The sequence below is a fragment of the Rattus rattus genome, chromosome 3 (assembly GCF_011064425.1).
Source record: "Rattus rattus isolate New Zealand chromosome 3, Rrattus_CSIRO_v1, whole genome shotgun sequence".
In the NCBI taxonomy this organism is placed as follows: Eukaryota; Metazoa; Chordata; class Mammalia; order Rodentia; family Muridae; genus Rattus; species Rattus rattus.
The window spans coordinates 6,459,673-6,485,796 of NC_046156.1; the positions used below are offsets into that span (position 1 = coordinate 6,459,673).

Genomic DNA, 26,124 nt, shown 5'->3' on the forward strand with positions numbered 1-26,124 from the left:
CCTGTAAGGAGCAATGGATGATGAACATCTGTTGTCCTACAGAAAATTAACGTGGTATCCTGCAGTCCATCAGGAAATCTGGCTTCTGGTGTTAATTAACAAGGAAGCTGAGAAAAGGAATTACCAGCTATTCTAGCTGTGTGCTTACAGTTGTACTGACCTGAAACTTCATTGTTCATGTCATCTCTTTTGTTTTTAAACGCAGCTGATAGAATTCATTAATTACTGCTGTAATTTCTCAGGAGGATTCATACCACTCTGTCTTGTCTGAGGGGTGCACTCTTTCTGTGTCCCTCAGTTGAGTTACTTTCAGAATGTAATTATGAAGCCACAAACCGAGGCACAGCACCTTTGTTTTCCAAACACTTCTACAAATGAGCTTTCTTTGCGGAGGTAAAGGAGTGAGAGGGTTGGTTTGAAGAAAGGTCCAGCAAAAATTGCTTGTCAGCTGCGAATTCCTCTACCATGAGATATACCAGCTGCATTTCAGAGTGTGGGCTGTCGGTGGGAAGGACTATAACTCTTACTGCAATTTCCAGGTCTTAGCAATTACAATTCAGTGGAAACTCTCATAAGAAAAGGTCTTGGCTTTTGAAATGCATAGGATACTTTGTGTGCCTATGTGCATGATGAAGCCTGGGGTATAAGCCAGAGATTTAAAAATAGGATTCCCATATGAAGAAGTGATCAGAAAGCACTCAGAGAGCCAATAGCACAGCGCCTCAATGGCTAACCGGTACAGGCAGAAGGCATGGGCCCTCCACTTCAGACCTTTTTTATGCTCTCTTTGGAGCTACTCAGTTGCCTCATTTCCTTCCCTAGCTTCTACTTGTTCTTTTTCAGGGCCCCTTGCTCTCATGCTTTTAACCAGACAGATCTCATGTATATCCCTTCTTACCCAGCTGTAATTACATTATAGGTTATCTTGTCTTATTCTCAGCATATAAAACAAATATCCTACTAAAATAGCCTATACTCAACAAAAGTGGGAAATCTGGATGAAATGGACAATTTTCTAGACAGATACCAGGTACCAAAGTTAAATCAGGATCAGATAAAGCATATAAACAGTCCCTTAACTCCTAAAGAAATAGAAGCAGTCATTAAAAGTCTCCCAACCAAAAAAGCCCAGGGCAAGATGGGTTTAGTTCGGAATTCTATCAGACATTCACAGAAGACCTCATACCAATACTGTCCAAACTATTCCACAAAATAGAAACAGAAGGAGCACTACTCATTTTTTCCATGAAGCCACAATTGCGCTTATACCTAAATCATACAAAGACCCAACAAAGAAAGAAAACTTCAGACCAATTTCCTCTATGAATATCAATACAAAATTACTCAATAAAATTCTGGCAAACTGAATCCAAGAACAAATCAAAACTGCCATCCATCATGATCAAGTAGACTTCAACTCAGGGATGCCAGGATTGTTCAATATAAGGAAATCCATGAACATAATCCACTATATACAGAAACTCAAAAGAAAAAAAAAACGACATGATCATCACATTAGATGCTGAGAAAGCATTTGACAAAAGTCACCAGCCGTTCATGTTAAAAGTCTTGGAAAGATAAGGAATTCAAGGCCCATATTTTAATATACTAAAAGCAATATACAGCAAACTAGTAGCCAACATCAAACTAAACAGAGAAAAACTTGAAGCAATCCCACTAAAAACAGGGACTAAACAAGGCTGCCCACTCTCCCTACCTATTCAATATAGTACTCAAAGTCCTAGCTAGAGCAATCAGACAACAAAAGGAGGTCAAAAGGATACAAATTGGAAAGGAAGAAGTTAAAATATCACTATTTGCAGATGATATGATAGTATACTTAAGTTACCCCAAAAATTCTATCAGAGAACTCCCAAACCTGATAAACAACTTCATCAAAGTGGCTGGATATAAAATTAACTCAAATATATCAGTATCCTTCCCCCACTCAAAGGATAAACAGGCTGAGAAAGAAATTAGGGAAATGACACCCTTCACAATAGTCACAGATAATATAAAATACCTTGGTGTGACTCTAACCAAGCAAGTGAAAGATTTGTATGACAAGAACTTCAAGACTCTGAAGAAAGAAATTGAAGATGATCTCAGATTTGGAAATATCTCCCATGCTCATGGATTGGCAGGATTAATATTGTAAAAAATGGCCATTTTGCCAAAAGCAATCTACAGATTCAATGCAATCACCATTAAAATTCCAACTCAATTCTTCATAAAAATAGAAAGAGCAATTTGCAAATTCATTTCATAACACAAAACCCAAGATATCGAAAACTATCCTCAACAATAAACAAACTTCTTGGGGAATCACCATCCCTGAACTTAAGCAGTATTACAGTGCAATAGTGATAAAACCTGGATGGTATTGGTACAGAGACAGGCAGGTAGATGAATGGAATAGAATTGAAGACCCAGAAGTGAACCCACACACTGATGGTCACTTGATATTTGACAAAGGATCTAAAACCATCCAGTGGAAAAAAGGTAGTATTTCCAACAAATGGTGCTGGTCCAACTGGAGGTCAGCATGTAGAAGAATGCAAATCTATCCATTCTTATCACCCTGTACAAAGTTCGAGTCTAAGTGGATCAAGGACCTCCACATAATACCAGATACATCCAAACTAATAGATGAAAAAGTGGGGAAGAATCTCGAACACATGGGCACAAGGGAAAATTTCTTGAACAGAACACCAATGGCTTATGCTCTAAGACCAAGAATTAACTTGATATTCATAAAATTTCATAAAACTGCAAAACTTCAGTAAGGCAAAGGACAACTTAAATAGGACAAAAATGGCAACCAACAGACTGGGAAAAGATCTTTACCAATCCTACATCCAATAGAGGGCTAATATCCAATATATACAAAGAACTCAAGAAGACTCCAGAGAATCAAATAGTCCTATTTAAAAATGGGGTACAGAGCTAAACAAAGAATTCTCAACTGAGAATGGCTGAGAAGCACCTAAAGAAATGTTCAACAACCTCAGTCATCAGGGAAACGCAAATCAAAACAACCCTGAGATTCCACCTCACACCAGTCAGAATGGCTAAGCTCAGAAACTAGGGTGACAACAGGTGCTGGCAAGGATATGGAGAAAGAAGAACACTTCTCCATTGTTTGTGAGATTACAAGCTGGTACAACCATTCTGGAAATAATTCTGTAGGTTCCTCAGAACCTCCATAGTACTACCTGAGAACCCAGCTATATTAATCCTGAGTATATACCCAAAAGGTGCTCAAATATATAAGAAGGGCACATGCTCCACTATGTTCATAGCAGCCTTGTTTATAATAGCCAGAAGGTAGAAAGAACCCAGATGTCCCTGGATAGAGGAATAAATACAGAAAAATGTGGTGTGTCTATACAGTGGAGTTCTACTCAGATATTAAAAAATAATGACTTCGTGAAATTCATAGGCAAATGGATGGAACTAGAAAATATCATCCTGAGTGAGATAACCCAATCTCTCTCTGTCTCTCTCTGTCTATGTCTCTGTCTCTGTCTCTGTCTCTCTCTCTCTCTCTCTCTCTCTCTCACACACACACACACACACACACACACACACACAGACAAAACAGCACACATGGTATGTACTTACTGATAAGTGGATATTAGCCCAAAAGCTCAGATTACCCAAGATACAATCCACAGACCACATGAAGCTGAAGAAGAAGGACCATCAATGTGCAGATGCTTCAGTCTTTCTTAGATGGGTGATTATAAATATTCACAGAAAGAAATATGAAGACAAAGTTAGGAGTAGAGACTGAGGAAAAGGCCCTCCAGAGTCTGTCCCACCTGGGGATCCAGCCCGTATTCAGCCACCAAAACCAGACAATATTGCTGATGCCAAGAAGTGCATAATGACAGGAGCCTGATATAGCTGTCTCCTGAGAGGCTATGCCAGAGCATGACAAATACAGAGGAGGATGTTCACAGCCAACCATTGAACTAAGAACGGGGTCCGCAATGGAGAGTGAGAGAAAGGATTGAAGGAGCTGAAGGGGTTTGCAACTGTATAAGAATGATAATACCAATCACTCAGAGTTTCCAGGGACTAAACCACCATTCAAAGAGTACACATGGACAGACCCATGACTCTAGCTACATATACAGCAGAGGATGGCCTTGTCAGGCATCAATGGGAGGAAAGGCCCTCGGTCCTGCCAAAGCTTGATGCCCCAGAGTAGGGGAATGTAAGGGTGGGAATGTAAAGGAAGGGGTGTGTGGTTGGGTGGGGGAACACCCTCACAGAAGTAGTGGGAGGGTGGTTGGGATAGGGTGTTTATGGAAGGGAAACTGGGAGAGGGGATAACATTTGAAATGTAAATAAAAATATCCATTTATAATAGTAATAATAATTATTATTATTTAAAAATAGGTCTCATCAGGTTACAATTGTGCAAAGGATTGAACCCAGTCATATTCACCTTGTCAAAACCTTCCTTGTGCCTTCACCCTTATTACCTTCCAGCTTCCAGAGAGAGAGGGGAGGAGAGAATGAAAGAGAGAAAGGAGAGAGAGAGAGAGAGAGAGAGAGAGAGAGAGAGAGAGAGGAGAGAATCTTACTGCCATTTAAGCATAACATAGGAATATTTAGCTTTGATAACTTCTGCTCCTAAGATGAGTTGAACGTGGGTCAGTCTCACTGCTCTGAGCTATGTGGCACCTCAGTCTCCAGTCATTGCGTTTCTCCATGGGTTCTCATCACATTGCAGTGAAAATTGTCACTATATTAGCATATATAATAAAGTTCACTTAACATGCACACAAACACAGATACACACATATAAATGCAAACACACTGATACACAGAGAACTGTGCTCTTAAGCTTTATTTTCACAACTTAAAAATGGTGATTTCTTTGATTTCATTTGTAGTAATTATTTGTGAAATCACCTTCTTAATCTTAAAGCCAAATTTAATTTTACTGTGGAGTGATAAGGAAAGCTCAGAGAAGGAGAACCATACTTCTCTGACAGCCTGGAGAAACGATTTTCCACTTGGGATTTCTAGACAAAGGCTTAATTAGAGCTGTACCAGAGTTTCAAAGGTTATTACAGAAATGTTCAGCAATGACCTAAGTGGAAAACTCCATAGAATGTAGATCACGGCTTCCTGACCATTCTCATTTATGACCTGGTTTTTACCCAAGAAGTTTAAATGCATGCCTGAGCATACAGTAACAGAAAAACACATATATAACTAAAACATATATCCATAGTATATCATGAATCAATGTATTTCAAAACCATTATTTGACATACATACAACTTTGTCATTAATTGAAGACAAGACAAATCTTTACACTAATTAAGTGAATACACTTGTTTGTCTAACGTGATATGATTAAGAGATATGATTTGATGCTTATGTCCTGGAAGTGATAGGTAAATATTAAAAGTCCTGTTTGCTGTTAAAAATTATGGTTCTGGGTGTATTTGTAGTAAAACATTGCAAAGAACAACTTATAGTAGCTTCCAGCTCGATCTGAAAATATCTCAGTGTTCATTGCTGTTGTGAGGTGTGATGTCACACACATGGGAAGAACATACATGCTTAGAGGGCAAGCTCCAGGGAACGTGTATGTCACAGGTGAGCCCTGACACAACACTCTTCATTCACCTGTTTGCTTTTCACTTTATTTTTGGTTTCTGCGTGTCCAGAAACCTTTTGCTAGTGCCAATGGTTTTGTGACCACCACATTCAGCTTTGTGACCTGTGGAGATGACAAGTCCACAGTTTCAGAAGCTTGGATTGAATGTTCACATATGTGTAGAAGATCTCAAGGAAGACTGTGTTTTTAAGTGGAAAATCTACAGAGAATACAATCAAAGGGAGTTTGTTTAGTAAGTACAAACTGTATGGCTCCATCTAAACTGCTCTCCTGCTAACATATGTCTCCCATTAGACACAGTTAGCATCTTTAACTCACACATATTGTTGTTCGTTACTTTACAAACCTGAGAATGAGGCTCAAGTCTTTATTGTGTGGTTGTTTGCAACAGCAGCATCCCATTCTGGGTACATGAGCTTCCCGGAGAAAACTAGAATCAGCTGGAACAGAAGAGACAACACTACATGTTTTGTTTCTTACTTTGGAAATTCATGACGGAGGTTATGCTGTGTCCACCTGGGCTATCTCACCTCACAGGTGTCTTCTTGAACAATTGTCCCTTATTGGCATATTTTCTTGTCTTCCCCACCCCCAGCTCTACCACTCTTGACTGTGCTTCCCACCCCTTCTTTTTACTATAATTAGATGTTGGAATTAGATATTATAAATGTCTGTCTTAGTCAGGGCTTCTACAGCTGCAATAAAGTGCCACAGTCAGAAAGCAAGTTGGGGAAGGGTTTATGCAACTTACACTGCCACATCGCTGTTCATCAGCAAAGGAAGTCAGGACAGGAACTCAAGCAGGGTTGGAACCTGGAGGCCAGAGCTATTCAGAGGCCATATATAATCCACTATATTATTTCCACTAAAATTTATTCTCCAGTTCCAGGTCAGCAATTGTCAAGCTCATTCTATGGTCTCCCCATTCATGTGGCCCTAATTTCTAGTCCTTTCCTTATCGGGGTCCAGAGATATGGCTATGAACTTTGTACTGACTTGTTGTGTGTGTCAACTTGATACAAGCTAGAGTCATCAGGGAAGAAGGACTCTCAGTTGAGGTAATGCCTCCATGAGATGCAGCTGGATGGCATTTCTCAATTGGTGATTGATGAGGGAGGGCCCAGCCCATTGTGTGTGGGGCTATCTCTGTGCTGGTGGTCATCAATTCTATAAGAAAACATGCTGGACAAACCAGGAGAAGCAAGCCAGTAAGTGGCACCTTCCATGGCCTCTGAATAGCTCCTGCCTCCAGGTTCCTGCCCTGCTTGAGTTCCTGTCCTGACTTCCTTGATTTATGAACAATATGTAGGAGGGTGAGTTCAATAAAACCTTTCCTCCCCAACTTGCTCTTTGATCATGGGGTTTTGTTGCAGCAACAGAAATGCTGTCTAAGACAGACATTTAGAATGACCTTTTTTTCTTTCCTCTTATTTTCTTCTTTTTCCTCTCCTCTCCCCCTTTTCCCCTCCTCTTCTATTCTTTAACCAGTGAAATTAGGGCCTTGTGTACAATAGGAAAGCACTCTACCACTGAGCTGTATTCCAAGTTTGACAATATTCCTTTAATAAAATATTTCTTTTTGTGATCTATGACTTTCTCATAGGAAACATGCTCTTGTCTGCAGGCCTCTCACCTCAGCTTTTATGTACCCATGGCCAGTTTCTTCACAGTAATTCAACCACGTGTGAACAGTGGGTCAAATCTGTTGTGAGGTGTGGCATGGTACTCACATAGGTTTCCAAGCTAATTCCATTGGTAGATTTTAGGCAAGTAGGATTCTTGACACTGGGTGTCTTGTGAATGGAAAGATGTTATCAGAAACAATCTGCTGCTCAAGCCATGAGGGGTTGAGAAATTAAAGGACAAAGTAAGGCAGCTTACACGTAGCTGTTCTATGGGGGAGGTAAGACTTCCAGGAGGTGATGTATAACAGCAGGTATCTGATCTCCTTCTACCTGGGGATAGTTGGAACATTAGAAACAGTATCCAGATGCAACTAAAGTACATCTGTAGCATGATGAAGTCAAACCTGCTCTAAATGCATCCCAAGGAACCCTAAAGCCATGCAAGACACTGGTGGACAGAAGGCCTCCTGTCCAGAAATGGCAATTAGTCCTCTGACGGAATTTTCCAGGGAACTCTACCCAATATGGCAAATTCCAAGACCAGATTTCTGTGTGCTGAGGATAGAATCAGAGGTAAGGACATGTTAGCCACTCTCAATTTTAGGAGAGAGAGAGATAACTTGCAGGTGCAGTGAAAAACCTGTCACTAAATATTAGAACTAGACAAAGAAGGAATCAAAATCAACTGATTTAATGATGTTTGAAATTAGTTTGAACTAAGGAGGCCCAGACTTTGAAACACATTTCCTCCCGAAAGCCTTGCAGATATGGATTTTCCATCAAAGACGCAGCTCCTGATTTTCCTTCCTCTCAGTAGTAATGGTCAGATATAGACCACAAAGCTGTCCAGATTTCAAGCAAATCACAGTTCTGAGTTTGAAGAGAACTTCAAAGGAGTAACTGGAAATGAACTATCACTTAAGCAAGAAAGTCCTAACTTCAAATATTCGTAGATGTAAGACAACCAGATTGTGTTTTGGTTATTGAGGCTGAGACTAATTGGCATTTTCTATAACCAAGAATTTACCTTGTTCTTTTTCTCCTTTGTGGAGTGTCTACTTCCTCTCTGTATTATCATATCTTCCTGGCTTCATCCCCACCACCTGATTACCAGAAAACAGAAGAGAAACTAAGTAGCCCAATGGATTCTGTAATGTGAGGCAGAATGTGAAAGTGCACATTTAATCCCAGGCCAAAGAAAGGGCTTGCTAGGGCCTCTGCAGGGCCACCCCAGAAAACAAACTGATCTACAGAGGATAATTTACATCACAATTGTTCTCCTCTCAAAACATAGAGTTCTGATCCAATTTCTGTGCTAATAAACTAGCTACCTAATGAGAGGCACTTTATGGTCCTTCTCTTTCTGTTATTTGGAGGCACACTTACCACTTTACATTTTAATTATATCTCTGTAGACTACACAAAATTACTCTAATACAGCTCACAGACTGAAGTATCTACAGACAGACCGTTCCGGAGCCATATGATAACATTTGTTTCTAGTTGACTATTTTGTATGAAGTTTAATTACGATACTTTGAGAAAAAAAAAGTTAAGACATTATTCTCTGAAAAATTTGAGATAGCAGAATATATGCTCTTTAATTACTTTTATGAGACAGAGTCGAACCCTGTTGGCGAGGAAGACCTTGAATTTGTGGTGATCTCTCTGTTCCATACTTCTGAGTGAGTGCAGGTCCGGTAGAATATAACACCACACTGAGACAGCCCAGGAAAATTCCTTATGAGATAAAGTACATGATACTTTAAAGCCCAGTGATAAATTCTGTCATAAGTAAAACACTTGTTTTACTTATTGCTGAAGGTTGATTTCAAATAAAAGTCTACTAGGCATCATATGAATTGTATTGTTCAACATTCTTAAAAGTTATTTTTTCTTTTTTTCGGAGCTGCAGACAAAACCTAGGGCCTTGCGCTCGCTAGGCAAGTGCTCTACCGCTGAGTTAAATTCCCAAACCCCTTGTTCAACATTCTTAATATATAAGCAGTTGTCGTTGTCTACATTTAAATCCCCCATGTATGATTAACTCCCCTTCTACGTGATAGCTGGTATAACTTCCCCTTTTCTCTTTGATTAGAAATCGAGCCATCCCCCCATGTCTATATTTGTCATAAATCAGCAAATATCTTCTATAGTCGCAGATAGAATGTAAATATGGTACTCGGGACTCCTTGTACTAAGAAGAGTAGGAAGCAGGTTTATAAATGCTTTCCTGCTCTGGGTAGAGGAAACGTGGGTAAAATTGCTTTCTTTAAACATCTATATTGTGTTAGCCTGACGGGTGGACATGTTTGCACCAAATATTCCTTAATCCCATGAGTCCTATGAAAGAGTCTGCCTAGAATGACACTGGAAATTGTAACATTGAATAATTTTATATACCTGAAAACCTAGGATTCCCACAGACAGTGCTTTCAATGGTTAAGTATTTCCTTAAATTTAAAAATAAGCTATTAAAAGCCTAAAGTTCAGTAAGGACTCCATGTGGTTTCATTAAAGCTTAGATTTTGACAGATTCTCAGAAGACCAGTATTTCATAATTAATGGATACTCGGCCCAAGATCGACCTTCTCCGTGGCTGGGTGAGTGCAAATTTGGTAGGGAGGAAATCTACTTTTGACTATTTATCTTTCTAGAAGGAAAGTAAATTATGGGACCATGTCAAAGAAATTGGCTCTGAATGTTAATATTTGAAAGTTCTTTTACAGCAAAAAAATTCATGGAATCCACTTTGTTTTATTCTATATTTAAAATAACAGCAAATTTAAAAGCCTCATCTCCCTGCCTGTTTAACAGCCTTGTTTGAGAGTTTCTGAGATTGGACTTGCAATCACTGGAAGCCTCACATACCACACACCTCATATTAATGACTCTGACATTCATTTCCAAGCCAATCTATGGAGCCTTACAGACAGGTGGCTTCTTCCAACCTGGGTTGAGCCATTTGGCCCCTTTTCTTAGTGCTAATGAGATCCTGATCACAGAGGCAGCCTGAAGGAAGTACAATTTGAAGTCAGACAGATGCATGTTTGTATTCTGCCTCTCCTTCATACAGGTTAGTTGACCATAAGTATGTCACATGGTCACTCCCAAGGTTCCATTTTCTTCATTTCAAAATGGGAGATAAGTACTTGTGTTTCTGTTGGTGGTAAAAATGCATCAGATGCTAAGATCTTTGAAAAGCTTAGTGCCTGACATGTAACCTTCTGCCAGTAAAGGTTATAAGTTTGACATTTATTAGGCAAAAAGTCAATGCCCACACTGGTTCTACTGACCACCAACTTAAAATATCTAAACATCAAAGCTCAGTTCTGAAAACATCTACAAAGTGAAGCATCTGCTTATAGTTTTGGACCTGCCCAGATTTCCAGATTTCCAGAATCAGCCTCTTCCCCTTCAAGTCTGACTCTTAGACTTAGTTCTATTCTGACAGTGAACCTATAAACTGTGATGGGTGGCACAGGAGTCATCTATGTCACCACTGACCAGGAAGCAGAGCCTGAGACAGAAAGTGGCCAAGGACAACGTTACCCTCAAAGCTCATATGATGAATAAATGAATGAATAAACTCCTTAGAGACCCCAAGTAAGGCTTGGGCTTGACAAGGCAGAGTCATCTCATTCCTGACACCGAACTGACCTGTGACCCTCAGGCATTTCTTGATTCCTCCATTTCTCAATGACTTCCATTTTAAAATCTAAGGTTGTGACTGGAAATGGCCATGGTCCACACAGCTCTGAGGATCTCTGGTTCATGTACATAAGAAGCTTGTTTGTTGGGACAGAGCAGGACTTAGGAACCAAGCCATCTGAATTCTCCAGACCGAGATCCTGTTTCCCATCTAATACACTTTTGAAAGCTTTCTCAAATGTGTATCAGCTAAAACCTAGCTCATACATTAGAAAAACCCTCCTTGATACCAAATATACTTTAAGGAATGAATGCAACGCTGTCCATAGGGGAAGTAGCTGAGGTCAGTCTCTGTTGAAAGAGACCTGGGGAGTCACCAGGCTTGACCTTAGAAGATAGCTGAACACAACACTCAAGTAAGCCACTTGTGTGCATCAAGTAAAGACAGAGAAAATGGAGAAGGAATGAACAAGCCCAATTCTGTTCTCTACTTGTTCGCCTATGGGGAAGACACACATTTGTAAACATCTCGTTTCTCCCTTCTCTACAAGCATAGACAACAGTTAGCACCCACTCTTATTAACACAGAGAAGATAATATGTATTAGGTCCTTTCGTGTCATTATGACAAAATGCCCAAGCAAGCAAGCAAGAAACCAAAATAGTCAAAAACAACAAAACAAAGCAAGACAAACAAACAAACAAAAAGCAGAACAAAACAAACGTACAAACATAAAGGAAGGAAGGGTGGTTTATGATTTATTGTTCATTTGGGCTCTTGTTTTCTAAGTGACTTTTAAAGGGCCACATGATTAGACAGGACTTTATGGTGGACAGACTCTATGGAAAGGACTGTTTATGTCAGCATCAACCATGACAAAAAAGCAAGACAGAAAGTGATGCCCCCATCACCTTCATTCATCCTTACCCCGTAAGTTTACAAAGCCTCTCCAAACAGTAGCACATTCTAGGCATCAGCTTTAAAATCATGAGCCTATGCAGGACATATGTGTATGGACCATAGCACAAGAGAACATGCAAAATAAACTTTGCCTTGACAAGCAAAGAAGGTCTAGTTTCATGCAAGCAGATGGCAACAAAAAGGACACTAAGGACGCCTTAGAAGAAATGGCACTTTATCTGGGGTTTAAACCTTCTGTAGATAGGACTGAGGGCAATGTGAGAACAAAGCTAAGAAAGGAAACTGGAAATTGTTTCATTATATAGATTAGAGTGTTTGGAGACATGCCAGTAGGAAGGTTACATCAGGTTTTACAAGGTGGTTCAGCAAATCAAGGTATTTAAGGCCAAACATGATGACCTAAATTTAATCGCTAGGTCCTACATTGTGAATGTTGTCCTTGGACCTACATGTGCATTTTGTGGTGTGTGTGCACGCACACACACACACACACACACACACACACAGAGGCAGAGAGAGAGAGAGAGAGAGAGAGAGAGAGAGAGAGAGAGAGAGAGAGAGAGAGTAAAACAAACAAGTGCTGAGAGAGAGCTTAAATGTTATGAAAGTGCTGGAGTTTGTTTTCTAGGCAAAGGTAAGAGGGAAAGGATATGGAAGGAGAGAGTTTCAGAATGGACATCCGGATCGGGAGCTGTTCATGGTCCTGACTGGCTGCCTTAGGAGAGGTCTGTAACAGTGCCTCTTTCTCATCCAGGCTGCAGAAGTGCTGCTGCAACATGGGGCCAACGTGAATGTTCAAGATGCCGTCTTCTTCACCCCACTGCACATTGCAGCCTACTATGGGCATGAGCAGGTAGGTATGAAGTGGGAGCTTCAATATCATGTAATATTCCCATCAGTTCCATCCTTAAGAGCTTGCAGATCCATATAAACACTGCAGTGATTATGTCGATCATTGACGCTGTCTTAGTGCAGAGAGGAGACAACAGAGTATGCATTGGTGGTTTGCAGCAATGGGAACCCACCAGCCTGAATTTGGCAAAAGAAGCTTTCCCGGGCTTATAGCTACCTGTAGCTTATGTAGTACCTCTAATCTCCATTCCTTATGGAGAGATATTCATGATTTGGACTTTCCAGGGATGGCTTTACAAAGAAATAGAGTTGCTTGGGTGTTGTGTAGTCCACGGCACTCCTGAGTTGCTAATGGAGTAGGCACAAGACATATCACAAAGGCCCTCCCAGCAGCTCTCTGGAACAGGTCTCTTTAAGAAAGGTTATTTCTCGTTTCTGTTCTAGGGGATGTTGTGGGTCTGGAAAGAATTCCTGAAAGTTAAGTTGCCTCCAGCTCTGAGCCTGTGACTTGCCTTGAGGCTGTGATTGGGCTCAGAGTTTTTAGCAGATAGTCTCAGATTTGATATCAGGCCTGATGTCTCTCCAGGGTCTGTCTGTATGGAGGGAAAGGAAATGAGAGTTTGCTGTGGACCAAAATATATGGGGATAAAAAGTCAGAGTCACATGGGTAAGGACTGAGAATATCAGAATGTCCTGGCACTCTTGCAAATAGGGAACTACAGTCATGGGGGAACACCGCTGTTCAGAAAATCTAATTTAGGTGTCATTTGTCCCCAGTCCCCAACACTATATTCAAAGCCCAACAGAGCTGGTAGCATGTCAGTCGGATGGCTGAGTAGAGAAGAACTGGAGTGTATACCAGGCTGGCCAGTCTGCAGCCCTGTGCTCTCTCTGCCAGGCCATAAGCCCACTTCTCAGTGAGCCCATGCAGAGAACCATGAAGCCAAGGCAACTTAACTAAACGGTGAAGTCAGAATTCAAAACAATGTTTTCCAACTTCAAAGTCTATTGATTTTCCATCTCTACATAGCAAAAGACAAACAATACCTGTGCTGATTTCAAACACTGCCCCTTAGCTATTTTGGAAAACAATACGAAAAGACCCAAAGACAACCCAGAAACACAAAAGTAAGTACATAACCATGTAAAACAGTCCTTCCTGTGTGTGTTCTTTATTTTCTTGTTGGCTTTCCACAGCCGTCATGCCACAGTACTCCCTGAGGATCCGACTGTATCTTCCTATATTCTGTGCTGCTCTGGTCGCCATATCTTTGTATCCCTGTGAGCTGGCATATGCTGGCACTGTCTTGGGTCTGTGAAGCGGGACCCACAGATTATGAAACTTGGCAGTGCACTGATGTGCTACTCAGAGTGTACACAGGTGCCTGGTGAGTCAGGCGCCGGTCACAGTGTATGTGCAGGCTCCAAAAGTCTGGTGATGGGAACGCGCCATCCTTCCTGGAGTTAGGCAGGAGCAGGAGGTGCAGTGTGCATGCTGTTTGCAAAGTCATCAACTTTGCTGATTGACCTCACAACCAACAGAGAGATAAAGAGCCTCTATACGTGTTGGTGAAGAGCTAAATTTGCTTGCTTTCCATGAAAATATAGTCACAGCTATACAAATTATGCTAAAATGGGGATGGCCCTTTTATGATAAGGGACTCACTTTCTGAGTGAAGGCAGCGAACCAGTAATTTATGGAAACTGTTGTCATTTGCTAAAATATGCTGACAAGGAGAGTGGCAAATTCAGACTGGCGCACCCTGTTTCTTGTCTTAGCCACTAAATTTTAAGTGGAAGATGACGTGCTTATAGCAAGCGCATTATTTCCTAAATATGTAATAATAGCACTTAATATACAATTGAGTTCCTGGAGAATTTAAATCTGTTATAAACTCACAGGGACGTTAGGAGTGGGCAGATCTGCTTAGGTGGCAAGGCTCTGATGGTCAGGAGGTAAGTGCGGATTAGCCAACAGAGGGGTAAAATGCATACATTTCTTGTTCGTGGTGCCATTTCTGTAGATAGATATTAAGGGCTAAGTACTTTTCTGAGCACTTTACAAGTGCTAACTTACTAAACCTTCACAGCATCTCCAAGAGATAGAGCCATTATTGCTTCCACTTTAACATAAAGAAACTGAGGTCTGAACACATTGGCTCATTGGATTACAGTGACATGGCTAAGACATTGGAGCTGGGCCCCAATGTCCCTGCTTGAGCCTAGTACACTCAAGAGGAAGCCCTTTCACCATCTGCCACTCAGATAACACACGGTTAAGAACTTGTACTGAATGTGTATTGTATTATTCTGCTATATGTCAGCCATTGTGCTTGGTACAGTAAATATATCACTGCCTCTGGTCCTCACCACAACCTGTGAGTTAAGTCTGACCATGATTTCTACTTTATGTCCAAGGCACTTGGGGTACAATTAATAAAATTGGTTGGGGATGTATATCTCATTAATAAGGCACTTGTCTAGAAAGTGTGAGGTTCTGGGCTCTAAGTCTAGCTCTGAAAAATTCAGAAAGTGGTTAGTTAACTGCTCATCTCAAGATCTCAGAGTCTAAGTAGGTCAGAGTATGGTACTGTCCCTATCCTGTCTCCTGGATCTTAACTCGCAGTCACTGTGTGACTCTCTCCCGGCTACTTTTAAGTGTCAACTTGACACACTCTAGAATCAGCTGGGAAGGGAGTTTCAATGAAGGATAGTCTACAAAAAGTTGGCCTGTGGCCCTGCCTGTGGAAGATTGCCTTAATTGTTAATTGAAATGTGAAATTGCCACTGCGGGTGGTACCATTCCCTAGGGAGGAGTCCCAGAATGAAATTGCTTAACTGTTGAACTTCTTTTCAATGATATAATCGATTCATTTCTGTTTTTCACCAGCTGGGCTAGAATTTTCTGTTATTTTTGGTGAGATAGCTTAGGTGTTTTAAGCAGTCAAAAGTTCTATACTGTGTTTTGGGTTTGAGGACAGGTTGAGAGAGGGCTGGCCATGGTCTCACTCTATAGTTGAGGATGACTTTAAACTCCTGGTCCTCCAAATTCTACCTCCTGCTCCTTCAGTTGCTCATGTTGTACTGATTTTTTTCCCCATACTAAATTCCAACGATGGCTTCCTCTAGGTAACCAGTGTCCTTTTGAAGTTTGGTGCTGATGTCAATGTAAGTGGTGAAGTTGGGGACAGGCCTCTGCACCTGGCCTCTGCAAAGGGCTTCTTCAACATTGTGAAACTCCTGGTAGAAGAAGGGAGCAAAGCAGATGGTAAGGCTACACCTGACTCCTCTGTGTCATGTTTGCAATGTCTTTCTCTTCGTCGTTAGGAGACAGGCCGAAGCTGGCTACCCCTGCAGACGTGTGCTAACATGTTTCACAAATCATAATTCGTTTCCATAAGTCTACTGGTTGAACTCAAGCGAGAATGTTTCTTTATACACATCAGCTCAGTTTCCCATACACTGAGCACTCTGGGAAGAATGTTGCATATAGACTAATCTGGTTTGTTCCTATTCACCTGCCCTTTACTTCATTGGAGGTATAATTTACATATGGGACTCTGGTGTCTTGTTCTATTACTCTGACAGAGTCCCTTGATATGAGGTCTTTCTCTGAACCTAGAGCTGGCAGCTGGAAGACACCAGCAATCCTCCTACCTCTGTCTCCAACAGAGGGGTGGTTACTGCTACTCTTACCCAGCTTTTTACGTGGATGCTGGGTATTTGAACTCAAGTCAAGCATTGCCAAGAAGTGCTTTTACTCAGGTAGCCATTTTCTATCTCCATATTTTGCTCACAAGGTTAATTTTTCCACTTACCTGCACTACTGCAGCAAGTAGAGTCTTCTCTTTCAAACTGCAGAAGGCTCCAGATATCCCACCATTTCTGCTTCCATCATTTTCCTGGCTGCAGTTCAATATTTCTGCCATTTTGCTGCTATGGAAGTCCTTTGGTTAGCTGGTACATTTGTCTATCTTGGATACATATACAGATGTGGAATTTCTAGACCCAAGAGTATGAATATGTCGAACTACATAGATATTCCCAGACGCTTGTACTCCCAAGACATTCCTAATATTTTCCAGTCTTGTGGCAATGTACCCCATCCCCTTCCTACAGCCTTCCCAGCAATTGATGCTCTACTGTCATATTAAAACTTGATAGGCATAAAGGCTATGTGTCTTCAACTTAGTCATTTTTATTTTAGTTTTTAATTTATTTAATTATTAAATAAATGTCTGAAAATTGCTTGAAAGTAGCATTAAAGAAGAAGACTTCCTCCTAGACTTTTATTTTTGACACAGATTCACTGAGAGCTACATCTAACCATAAAATCATCTCAGGCATATCCAGCCTCCTCCCACTGGCCCCCTAGAGAACTAATTAAATGTCCATCAGTGATAGCTGCTGCCCTTTGCAACAAAAATGATGCACAGCCCCAAAAGGACACGGTTGTCAGGCCTATGGAGCTTCGGTCCAAGATTCAAATTGGTAATCACTTACTAAAGCTAATCGAAGCTTGCATCCATTGGTGAAGAAGCCCAATGAGTGACTCATAGACACCCCAGTAAGTGGAACAACATATAGTTCATCGAATCAGCCTCTTCGTTCTGCAGAAGTTGAAGAAGTCCTTTGCATTGTCTATGGGCCACCATACAATGACTTGGGCATCTAAATGATAGTATTGTCACAAACACCATGCATTGTCAGGACAAAAGCAAGGTGTGCACCTCATTTAAGTCCTGGGCAGTCATTCATTCTTTCAGCTTAGGCGCACCTCTGGGAAGCCTGGCAACATGTTCGCATTTATGAAATGACCTCGCTCTTCCGGGGGACCAGGAAGTGCATTGCTCCTCCATCTCTTTTTTTTTGAGGGGGGGGGTTCTTTTTTTCGGAGCTGGGGACCGAACCCAGGGCCTTGCGCTTCCTAGGCAAGCGCTCTACCACTGAGCTAAATCCCCAACCCCGCTCCTCCATCTCTTTATCTACCCCAGCCTCAGCCTTTTATTCTCCTGCACAACTCCAAAGCCTGGTAGTATCAAACAGGTGCCGCTTATGATCAGCACACCTCCACAATCAAAGGACTCTTCTGCAAATGGCACTGAGATTCATGCAGCCCCATCCTCCCCTGTGTGCCTTGGCTGCACAGTATAATTTCTAGCATTTTCTTTCTGACTCACACAAGTGCTACATTCTTCCTACTCGATCATTTAAAATTAAAAATAATCCAGCATGACCCAAGCACTTGAGTATTCTCATTTCCTTCTAGTATACTTGATATGAAGCCTGCTTTGCACTTCAGTGGGTTGCCAGAAACACGGCAAACCCTGCCCCGTGTGACAGATAGCACAAGACCCACCATTGGCGACCTCACCTTTTCCAAAATGCAGCTGCCCCTCAAGATGATTTATCACAACTCTAGGCTTTCCTCATGGCAAATGGGCAGAAGAGGAAGATTAAGTGAAGGACCCCAGAAGATGTACAATTTGCAGTCTAGTATTTACAGTATGTTTCCATGGAAATGGAATGCCACAAATAAGAATATTTTTTGGGTTACAAAATTGCCCAAAATGTGATTCGGAAGGCAGGCTCTTCAGTTCAGTGCATTTGAGGAGCTTGGCCTATTCAGTCAGGTGTTTCAAGTCTCTGCTCTGCTTCAGTGTAGCTCTTGGGGCAAGAGAGAGAGAAAAAAATAAATCCTCATGTCAAGAGGTTGAAGATGCTGAGATGGTCCTTAAAACTTTTCAACAAAGGTGAAAATGGGAACTTTCTAATTCGACATTCATTAACATTTGCTAGCTCATTGTTAAACACTGAGGTTCTTTCATATAAGGCCCCCTTTAACATGCCACAGGCTACTGCAGAACTCTCTAAATATATGTCAAGATGGGGACTGGAAAGGAGGCTCAGTAACTAAATGCATGTACTGCCCACTCAGAAGACCTGAGCTCGACTGCCAGCTCCCACCTCAGAGGGCTCTGAACACTTGTCATTCTGCCACCCTTCCATCCGTGGCACCTACACACATGCACACATACACGGAAACACATGCAACCCACACACAAATACACATAACTGCAGTTTAATATACACATAACTAAAAGGAAAAATAATTTAAAATGAGCCTATAAGATCACAGTCAGGAAGGCTGCTTTATTTTAAACATATTTCATTGAAATTGTTATTCAAATTTGTGGCTGAACATTTATTTAATGAGCATGTGGGATTTATTTAACACTGGATAGACTTTTCAGTCATTGGTGACTTAATCTCAAAGTCTCATGTTATCTTAAATGTCAGTTATCAAAAATAAGGAAGAGACGGTTCCATCTACCCAACCATCCAACAATCTTTCAAAAACCACTGGCATTCAGTCATTCTTTTTTAAAATGGAGGAGAGTGTGGAATATTTTCCTGATAATGAAGCACATGTATTCCCTTGAAAGACTTTTATTTAAATTTGTTAAAGTTATTTGCATTTGTTAAAGGTTTTACTTGCTTTGCTGGGGATTGCTGTGTGAACCCTGTGTCGGATGCCATCTCCCTTCACTGTGTGGTGGACGGAGGAATGCCTCCAGCACACAGAAAGGATAGTTCATCAGGTAGGGGAACCTTAATGTTCACTTGGTTCTACTGAAGAGGAATCATACTGGGAGAAGTGAAGATGGCCAATTGTCACTCCTTTGCTGGCACAGGGCTGTGCCACTATTCTTTGAAATCTTCAGTGGAAACTTGGAAACTCTCCAAGGAGACTCCCATTGTCCTGAGCTCCAAGAGAGACTCATGCTATTGACTCTACCTGGCTTCTCACAGAACGTGAAAAAAATCATATAGTTATAGACAAGTAGATCAAAATGAGCTGGGACTTTCTTCTAGGGGAAGGATGTTCTTCTAAGGCACTGCTCACAGGCTTTGCAGGAGAATTTTGGGGATATAGTTGAAGTTGGTCTGTTTGCTTAAGACCTTACAGGATAATAAATGAGAGAGGCTGTCAACAAATGCAGCAGCTAGCATCCGAATCCATCGTCATTCACTGCTTCATGATGGTGTGTCACCAGTAGGAATAAGCAACGTGAGCTTTCGAGTCACTGTGATCTTCCCAAACGTTCCCTGGAGATTGTTCATCATTTAACAACGTTCCCTCTATTTCTTCTGCTTGTAAAAACACATCAAACAATAAGTGACTCTGGACAGAAACAATCATAATAAAGCAAAAACAGTTTTATTTTCTTCCTCAGATATTGAATGAACGTCAGACCTAGAATTGAGCAGTTGGTTGGCGTTCAGTTATTATTAAGCCTGTCTTGCCTGACTTTATGTTCTTTGAAGGTATAACTTTATGTATTTATATTTTACTGGTTCTAATGCAAAACTTACAAGGGAGAAATCAAGAAATAGGTAGAATGATTGTCATTATATGTGTGTGCATGGAAAATATCACACCAAATGCATTACGAACATAAGATTCAGGAATGTTTTCTCTTTGTTCCCAACAAGGGTTCTGTTATAGCCATGATGACTGATAAAGCGTGAGTATCTTAACACTGGTACAGTTGGTGACTATTTAAAAAGTGAGACTGCAGTCTGATTTTTCCAAGTGACCACAGCTAATTAATAATGATTAAAGCATGAAAGGACTGTGTTAAAAGGCTGCTGCCCTGGTTAGTGCTCCCTGAAAACTATATACAGCCTAGGCCTACCTCAGTAGAAAGAACCACAGTCATAGGGGTTGCTTTTATCAGACTGACCTCTGGCCATGACTGTGAAAGAACATCCTGATTAATGATTGTTGGAAAGACCCAGCCCACCACATGCAGCACCAGCCCTGAGACATTGGCTGTCAGAGAGCTAGCTGAGCCAGGACTGAGCCAGCAAGCACCATCCTGCCATGGTTTCTGGTTCATTTTCTACTTGAGTTCCTGTTGTTAGTTCCCTCTGTGGTAGATTACGACAGGAAAATATAAAACATACAAACCCTTTGCTCCCCACACCACTTTTTGTCCTAGTGTTTTCTGAAAGGAGACTAGAGCAGACGTGAGGTAGCTCAAGTGTCTGAGCAGAGCAGAGTCGGGCTCAGAGCTCTACCAGCAAAGAACCATCTCCAGCTTCACAACCCCAAAGGGGTCCCACAGTGACATGATGCCAGCAATGCCAGACACATGCAGACATTGGGCTTCTGCAAACAGCCAGGCAGGACCCTGATCCTATGGCAGGGATTGCTACCAGGAGAGGCTGGATAACATTACTGCCACTGCTAATGACCATATCGCCAGGATTGGGTTCTGTGCTCCTGTGTCACGGGCTCCAAAGGCAGGTGTAGCTTATATTCTTCAAACTTACTTTGATACGTGTACTTAAATGCTTTAACCTCCCTTCTAGCCAGCCACCCACCAGAGGTAGTGGGAAGGAAAGGCTAATAGGGCAAAAGAAAATGTGGACCTGTTTAGAAATAGTTCTTCGGGGGCAAATCCAATCTGCATTGTCAGAATATCAGCAGTTCTGTTCACACGAATCAGCAATGGCAGCTCAATCCACTTGCAAACACCATTCATGAATCAGCAGCAACAGCTCGACCCAGAAGAGACTGTGAGGTTCTGCCAACTGGCTGGAGTCCACAGAGGCAGCAAGAATCTACCTGAATACCACTAGAAACTCTTTGGTGCGTTTCTCTCTGCAAAGTCATGAGCGGCAAGGCAAACCAATACAAAACAGTGTTGTCCACTGTCTGTCAGGTTATATATACATCCTTTCCAAACATCACGTGTTCTCTCAAGCACCCCGTCTAGCAAAACCTCACATGTCCTTTTTCCAGGTGGCTTCCAGAAAAACACTACATGTCTGTTCTCAGCAAACATCCGTCCATGTATCTGATTCAACCAAAACATCCTTTAATAAGGCAATTTCCAGAATAACATCACATGACACGACTGAGTCCCCAAAGAAACCAGAAATTTCCACTTCAGTCAGGGTCTGATGTGCAGTGGACTGAATGATGTCATAGATGGGGAATGTCCAATCTGAAGAAGTACAGAGAGTCAAGCACCTATGCTGAGAATTGTCCCAGGGCAGCACAGATAACCTCTCCACATTCACCTTCTCCTGTCTGGAGCTTCCAAATGGTCCTTTTCTAGTCTCTTAGACCCTAACATCTAAGGAGTCCTAAAAAACACTTTTCAATCTCAGTTAGCATGTCATCTCGATTCACATATGCAGGTTCCACAAAGAATCTTCAGATACCCTGAGAGTTATAAAAATGTGTGGTTAAAAGAAAAAGACAGAGTGAACATCCTTATCTGAAATGCTTCTCCATTTGTGTAAAATAGCTAAAGTGTGCAGCTTCACTACCCTACTCTTTCAGATCACTGGTTGTCACCTCCACCCATGGAATCAGCAGTACTGGGTTTCTTGATCTGGGTGGGGCCTTTAATTTAAAATTACCTAGATTTACATCGTGGGCATAACATGTACAGTAGCTTATGTTGTGGAGGCCAGAGAAAAATGCATAAGTCAGTTCTCTCCTTCTACCATGTAGGGCCTGGGGAGATAACTCAGGTCCACAGGCTTAGCAGCAGAGACCTGTATCCACTGACCATCTCAACAGTGACGGACTTTCAAATCTCAAAATCCTTCAGATGAAAAAGGGGGTCAGTTTGGAACGGATACTTATGGGAAAGAGGCCACAGGTATCCTTGTGTGATCACACCACTGCAAGACAAATTTGATTAGCTGTAGTCCATAGAATTTATGAGCACTAAAAGAAAGCCTGCTTGGTGAGATAGTAGACAATAGAGTAGAATTATAACTTTTTTAATTGGTTGCGCTTAATCCCCTCTATTATGAAGAGTAATTGGCAATTTCCAGAAGTATCTTGGACACGTGGGCAAAGCCCATGACTGTGTACATGTGAGGGATGAGAAAGGATGGATTCCAGATGACATACCTGTGTTTTCTCACCGATGGCAGTGAACGCTCAGGACAATGAAGACCACGTCCCTCTACACTTCTGTTCTCGATTTGGACACCACAATATAGTGAGCTACCTGCTCCAGAGTGACTTAGAGGTCCAGCCTCACGTCATTAACATCTATGGTGACACTCCTTTGCACCTGTGAGTATGACTTAGCATTTCTCATGTCCAACTCATGTCCTCTTTCTTATTAAAGTATCTTCTTACCATCCAGGGCATGCTACAATGGAAATTTTGAAGTTGCCAAGGAAATTGTCCAGGTAACAGGAACTGAAAGCCTGACTAAGGAAAACATCTTCAGCGAGACAGCTTTTCACAGGTAAAGAATATCTCTGCACACTAGCCACTGAGCTTGGCTGACACCATGCAGCACCCTAAGTCATACATATGAAGCCATAACAAACAGTGGCAGATGTTGCAGTCAGAAAGTGAGCACACAGGTAGGACAGAAGAGAAGCCTGGCTGAGTGCACAAAGGAAAGGTGGAAGCAGGTGCTGCCATCAGCACAGCAAACAGATCTGTCTCCAGATGCTGCTCCTCTGGCTGGAGCCACAGAGACACAGACTGATGTTGCCAAGGCAACAAGCCTATCAACATCTGTAAGCATATTGCTACTCACTCTCTGAAAAGCTGCCATGAGGGGCTGTATGCCCTCTCTGACAAGAATCTCATTACTAGGATTCATCAGCATTAAATGCGACACTTTCTCCCTCACTTTCTTAAACCTTATATGCAAATGTGTCTACCCAAGATATCCATGTGCCAGCTGCAAAAAGCCCGGTTAGGATGGTATTGGGATATCCAGGATATAGCTCTTTTCTTGGAATTCATAAAATATCTTTCCAGTGAGCTTAGGAAAGGGCCCCAAGGATCAAATGGGATTGGGAAAGGTGCACCCAATGGATGAAGCAAGAGGCTGCTGATAACCCAGAGAGCCACAGTAGCTCCTAAGCTTTCTAGGAGGAAAATAGGCGCTTCAAGACATTAGGAGCCCTCTCTGGAAAGGGGTTGTCATTTTGCTCCAAAGACGATGATTTGAACTTAACAAACCTTGACTCGAAGGTAATTTACTTAGACATTACATATTTCTCAGCTAATTTGCAACCTCCAAAAACCATACTCCCGGTTGATCTGTTGTCTGCATATTCTTTGGTTTGCATTGGTGAATAATAGAAAAAAGTAAAAGACCCTTTGATCCTAAAGTAACATTAATCTTGTGTTTCTATATCAGGCATCAAACCTACAAATATAATATGGGTTTGCAGGGTGGTTAGTTTATTTTAACAATCAAACCCATTACAAAGAAAGGGAACTACTACTTAAGGCGGAAGCAGTGACTATACATCAGGCTATTGTATTCATTGAAGCAAATCTAATTATCTATTAGTTACTTCTCTTGTTGCTATGGCTAAATAAATAGCTCACATGGAGCAACTGAGCAGGAGGGTCTATTGTGTCTCACAGTCTGAGGAGATACAGTCCAGCATGGTGTGAAGGGCATGATGTCTGGAGGCTCGCCTTGCATCTGTAGTCAGCCATCAGAGATGAGAGCTGCTACTCAGATAACACCTCCTTTCCTTTTCTGTGTTCAGTCTCAGAACCCAGCATGTGGGACAGTGCCACCTACGTTCAGGGGAGGTCTCAGTTAAAACTCTGAGAAAGTCTTCATAGATACATGCAAAGGTGTACCTCACTAACAACCCAAGTATTTATTCATTCAATTAAGTCAACAATATAAGGTAACCATGATAGAATGTGTGTGCGTACGTGTGTGTGTGTATATGCATGTGTGCATATGTATGTGTATATATACATATGAACACATACATGTATACATGTTTACATGCTTACATGCATATACATACTCATGTACATATCTAGGTTTATTCACATAAACACACATATGAATATACTGATATATGCTTTTGACCTGCCATGTCCTATAATTAGTTGCTTTGAAAGGACTAATAAAGCAACTTGGACAATGAACTATTAAATGGGTAACAGTGCAGTTCAATTTACAATGTAAATAGTTGAAGGTGATACGATTCATTGTACCAAGATAGGGATGATTTATTGACCCAATCAGTCATTCAAGGAAGACTTACTATAGACCTGCCTTGTGTTGATGGAAGTAGAAACATTAACATAACTAAGATCACTTATCTCCTTTACAAAGCCCTTCTGTGAGGTGTGAAGGTGACCAGGAGTGTGTCTACCAGCACACACGCTGCTAATGTGTTCCATCCTACTAAAGCCTACAGGAAGAAGCCTAGGAGACAGTGAGCTCTGCCTTTGGTTCATGACGTGTCACACAGTGGGCAATGATTTGTCACACAGGACAGTTTTATTCAAAATGGCTTCCTCAAGGCCACCCCAGGAGGAGGAAGTAGTGGGATGCAGGAAACCGCCTCTATTAGAACTGAGTTCCTGTTCCCTTCCTCTAGCCATGGCTAGATGTGGGTTGATCCATGTGCTATATGAGGAGGGAGCCTCAGCTTCCTAGGGGTTGGGAGGATCACAGGAGTGACTACTTCCTGTAAAGGGCAATTACAGGAGAAGGGTGCATTTCTGACACTTGCTTGTTCCAAACAAAAGCCAGTTACCACTGGTGGATGACAGGCTTAAGGTTCATTTTCTTCTTTACTCAATTTAAAATTGACTGGATTCAAAATTACCCCTGGATGTGGGGATGTATCTAGAAGGGTTTAGCAGGGGGAAGGGGAGACCATCTTGAAAGTGAGTGGCAATATCCCAGTCTGTGAAACTCATGAGAGCAGAGAGCAAGCCGAGCCAGCCTGTCTGCCTTTGCTTCCTGGCTGTAGCTCTGGCTGATCTGCTGCTCCAGGTTCTGCTGCTTGCCTTCCCTGCATAATCAACCAATTGTTCTTTCTTTAACTGTGAGCCAAGAGGAGCCCTGCCTCCGTTGAGTTGCTCCTCCTCCAGCCACAAGGCAAGTATCACATATACAATGTGTTTGCCTGACACAAGCTCTTCCTCCATGTATCTCAGCTTTCACAGGAAACATGTGAAGTCAAAAGGTTTCTTTTATCCGGCACTATACATAAGGCCCCATGGCATCTGCAGGATATTTTCATCTCAGTCAGCAAAGCATCTCACCCACTAAGCTCCATCCCATCTCACTGCTGGCTACTCTCTGAGCCCAGCAGCAATCTCTCCATCTGCCTCGTTCCCAAGGCAGGTCACTGCCACGCCAGTTTCATACAGAGACCACCTATCTCATGGCTCTCTTACTGTGGACTCAATTAACTCATCACATGAAAGACACACCGCAGAATAACCTCTGGTCCAAATGATAAGATATAATTTTCCCATCTAGACAACACAAAATCCTATGTATGCCCATCCCTTAAAAATACTCCTAAGAACCTGTATTTATGTGCAGAGAAGAATTGTAACATCTGCTGCCATGTTTTCCCAGCTCCTCTTCTCTCACTCTGGCC

At 41.7% G+C, this 26,124-nt stretch overlaps 1 protein-coding gene across 2 annotated transcripts in view; it reads left to right on the forward strand.

Annotated features, from left to right (window-relative positions):
- The window catches only part of Tnni3k (TNNI3 interacting kinase), a 272,604-nt gene that overhangs the window by 60,084 nt on the left and 186,396 nt on the right, over positions 1-26,124 (forward strand). For both annotated transcript variants that reach the window (XM_032897120.1, XM_032897119.1), the window contains exons 6-9: positions 12,596-12,694; positions 15,823-15,961; positions 22,657-22,801; positions 22,875-22,979. In XM_032897120.1, coding sequence (XP_032753011.1) covers positions 12,596-12,694; positions 15,823-15,961; positions 22,657-22,801; positions 22,875-22,979 — 488 coding nt within the window. The remainder of the gene's footprint in view (positions 1-12,595; positions 12,695-15,822; positions 15,962-22,656; positions 22,802-22,874; positions 22,980-26,124) is intronic.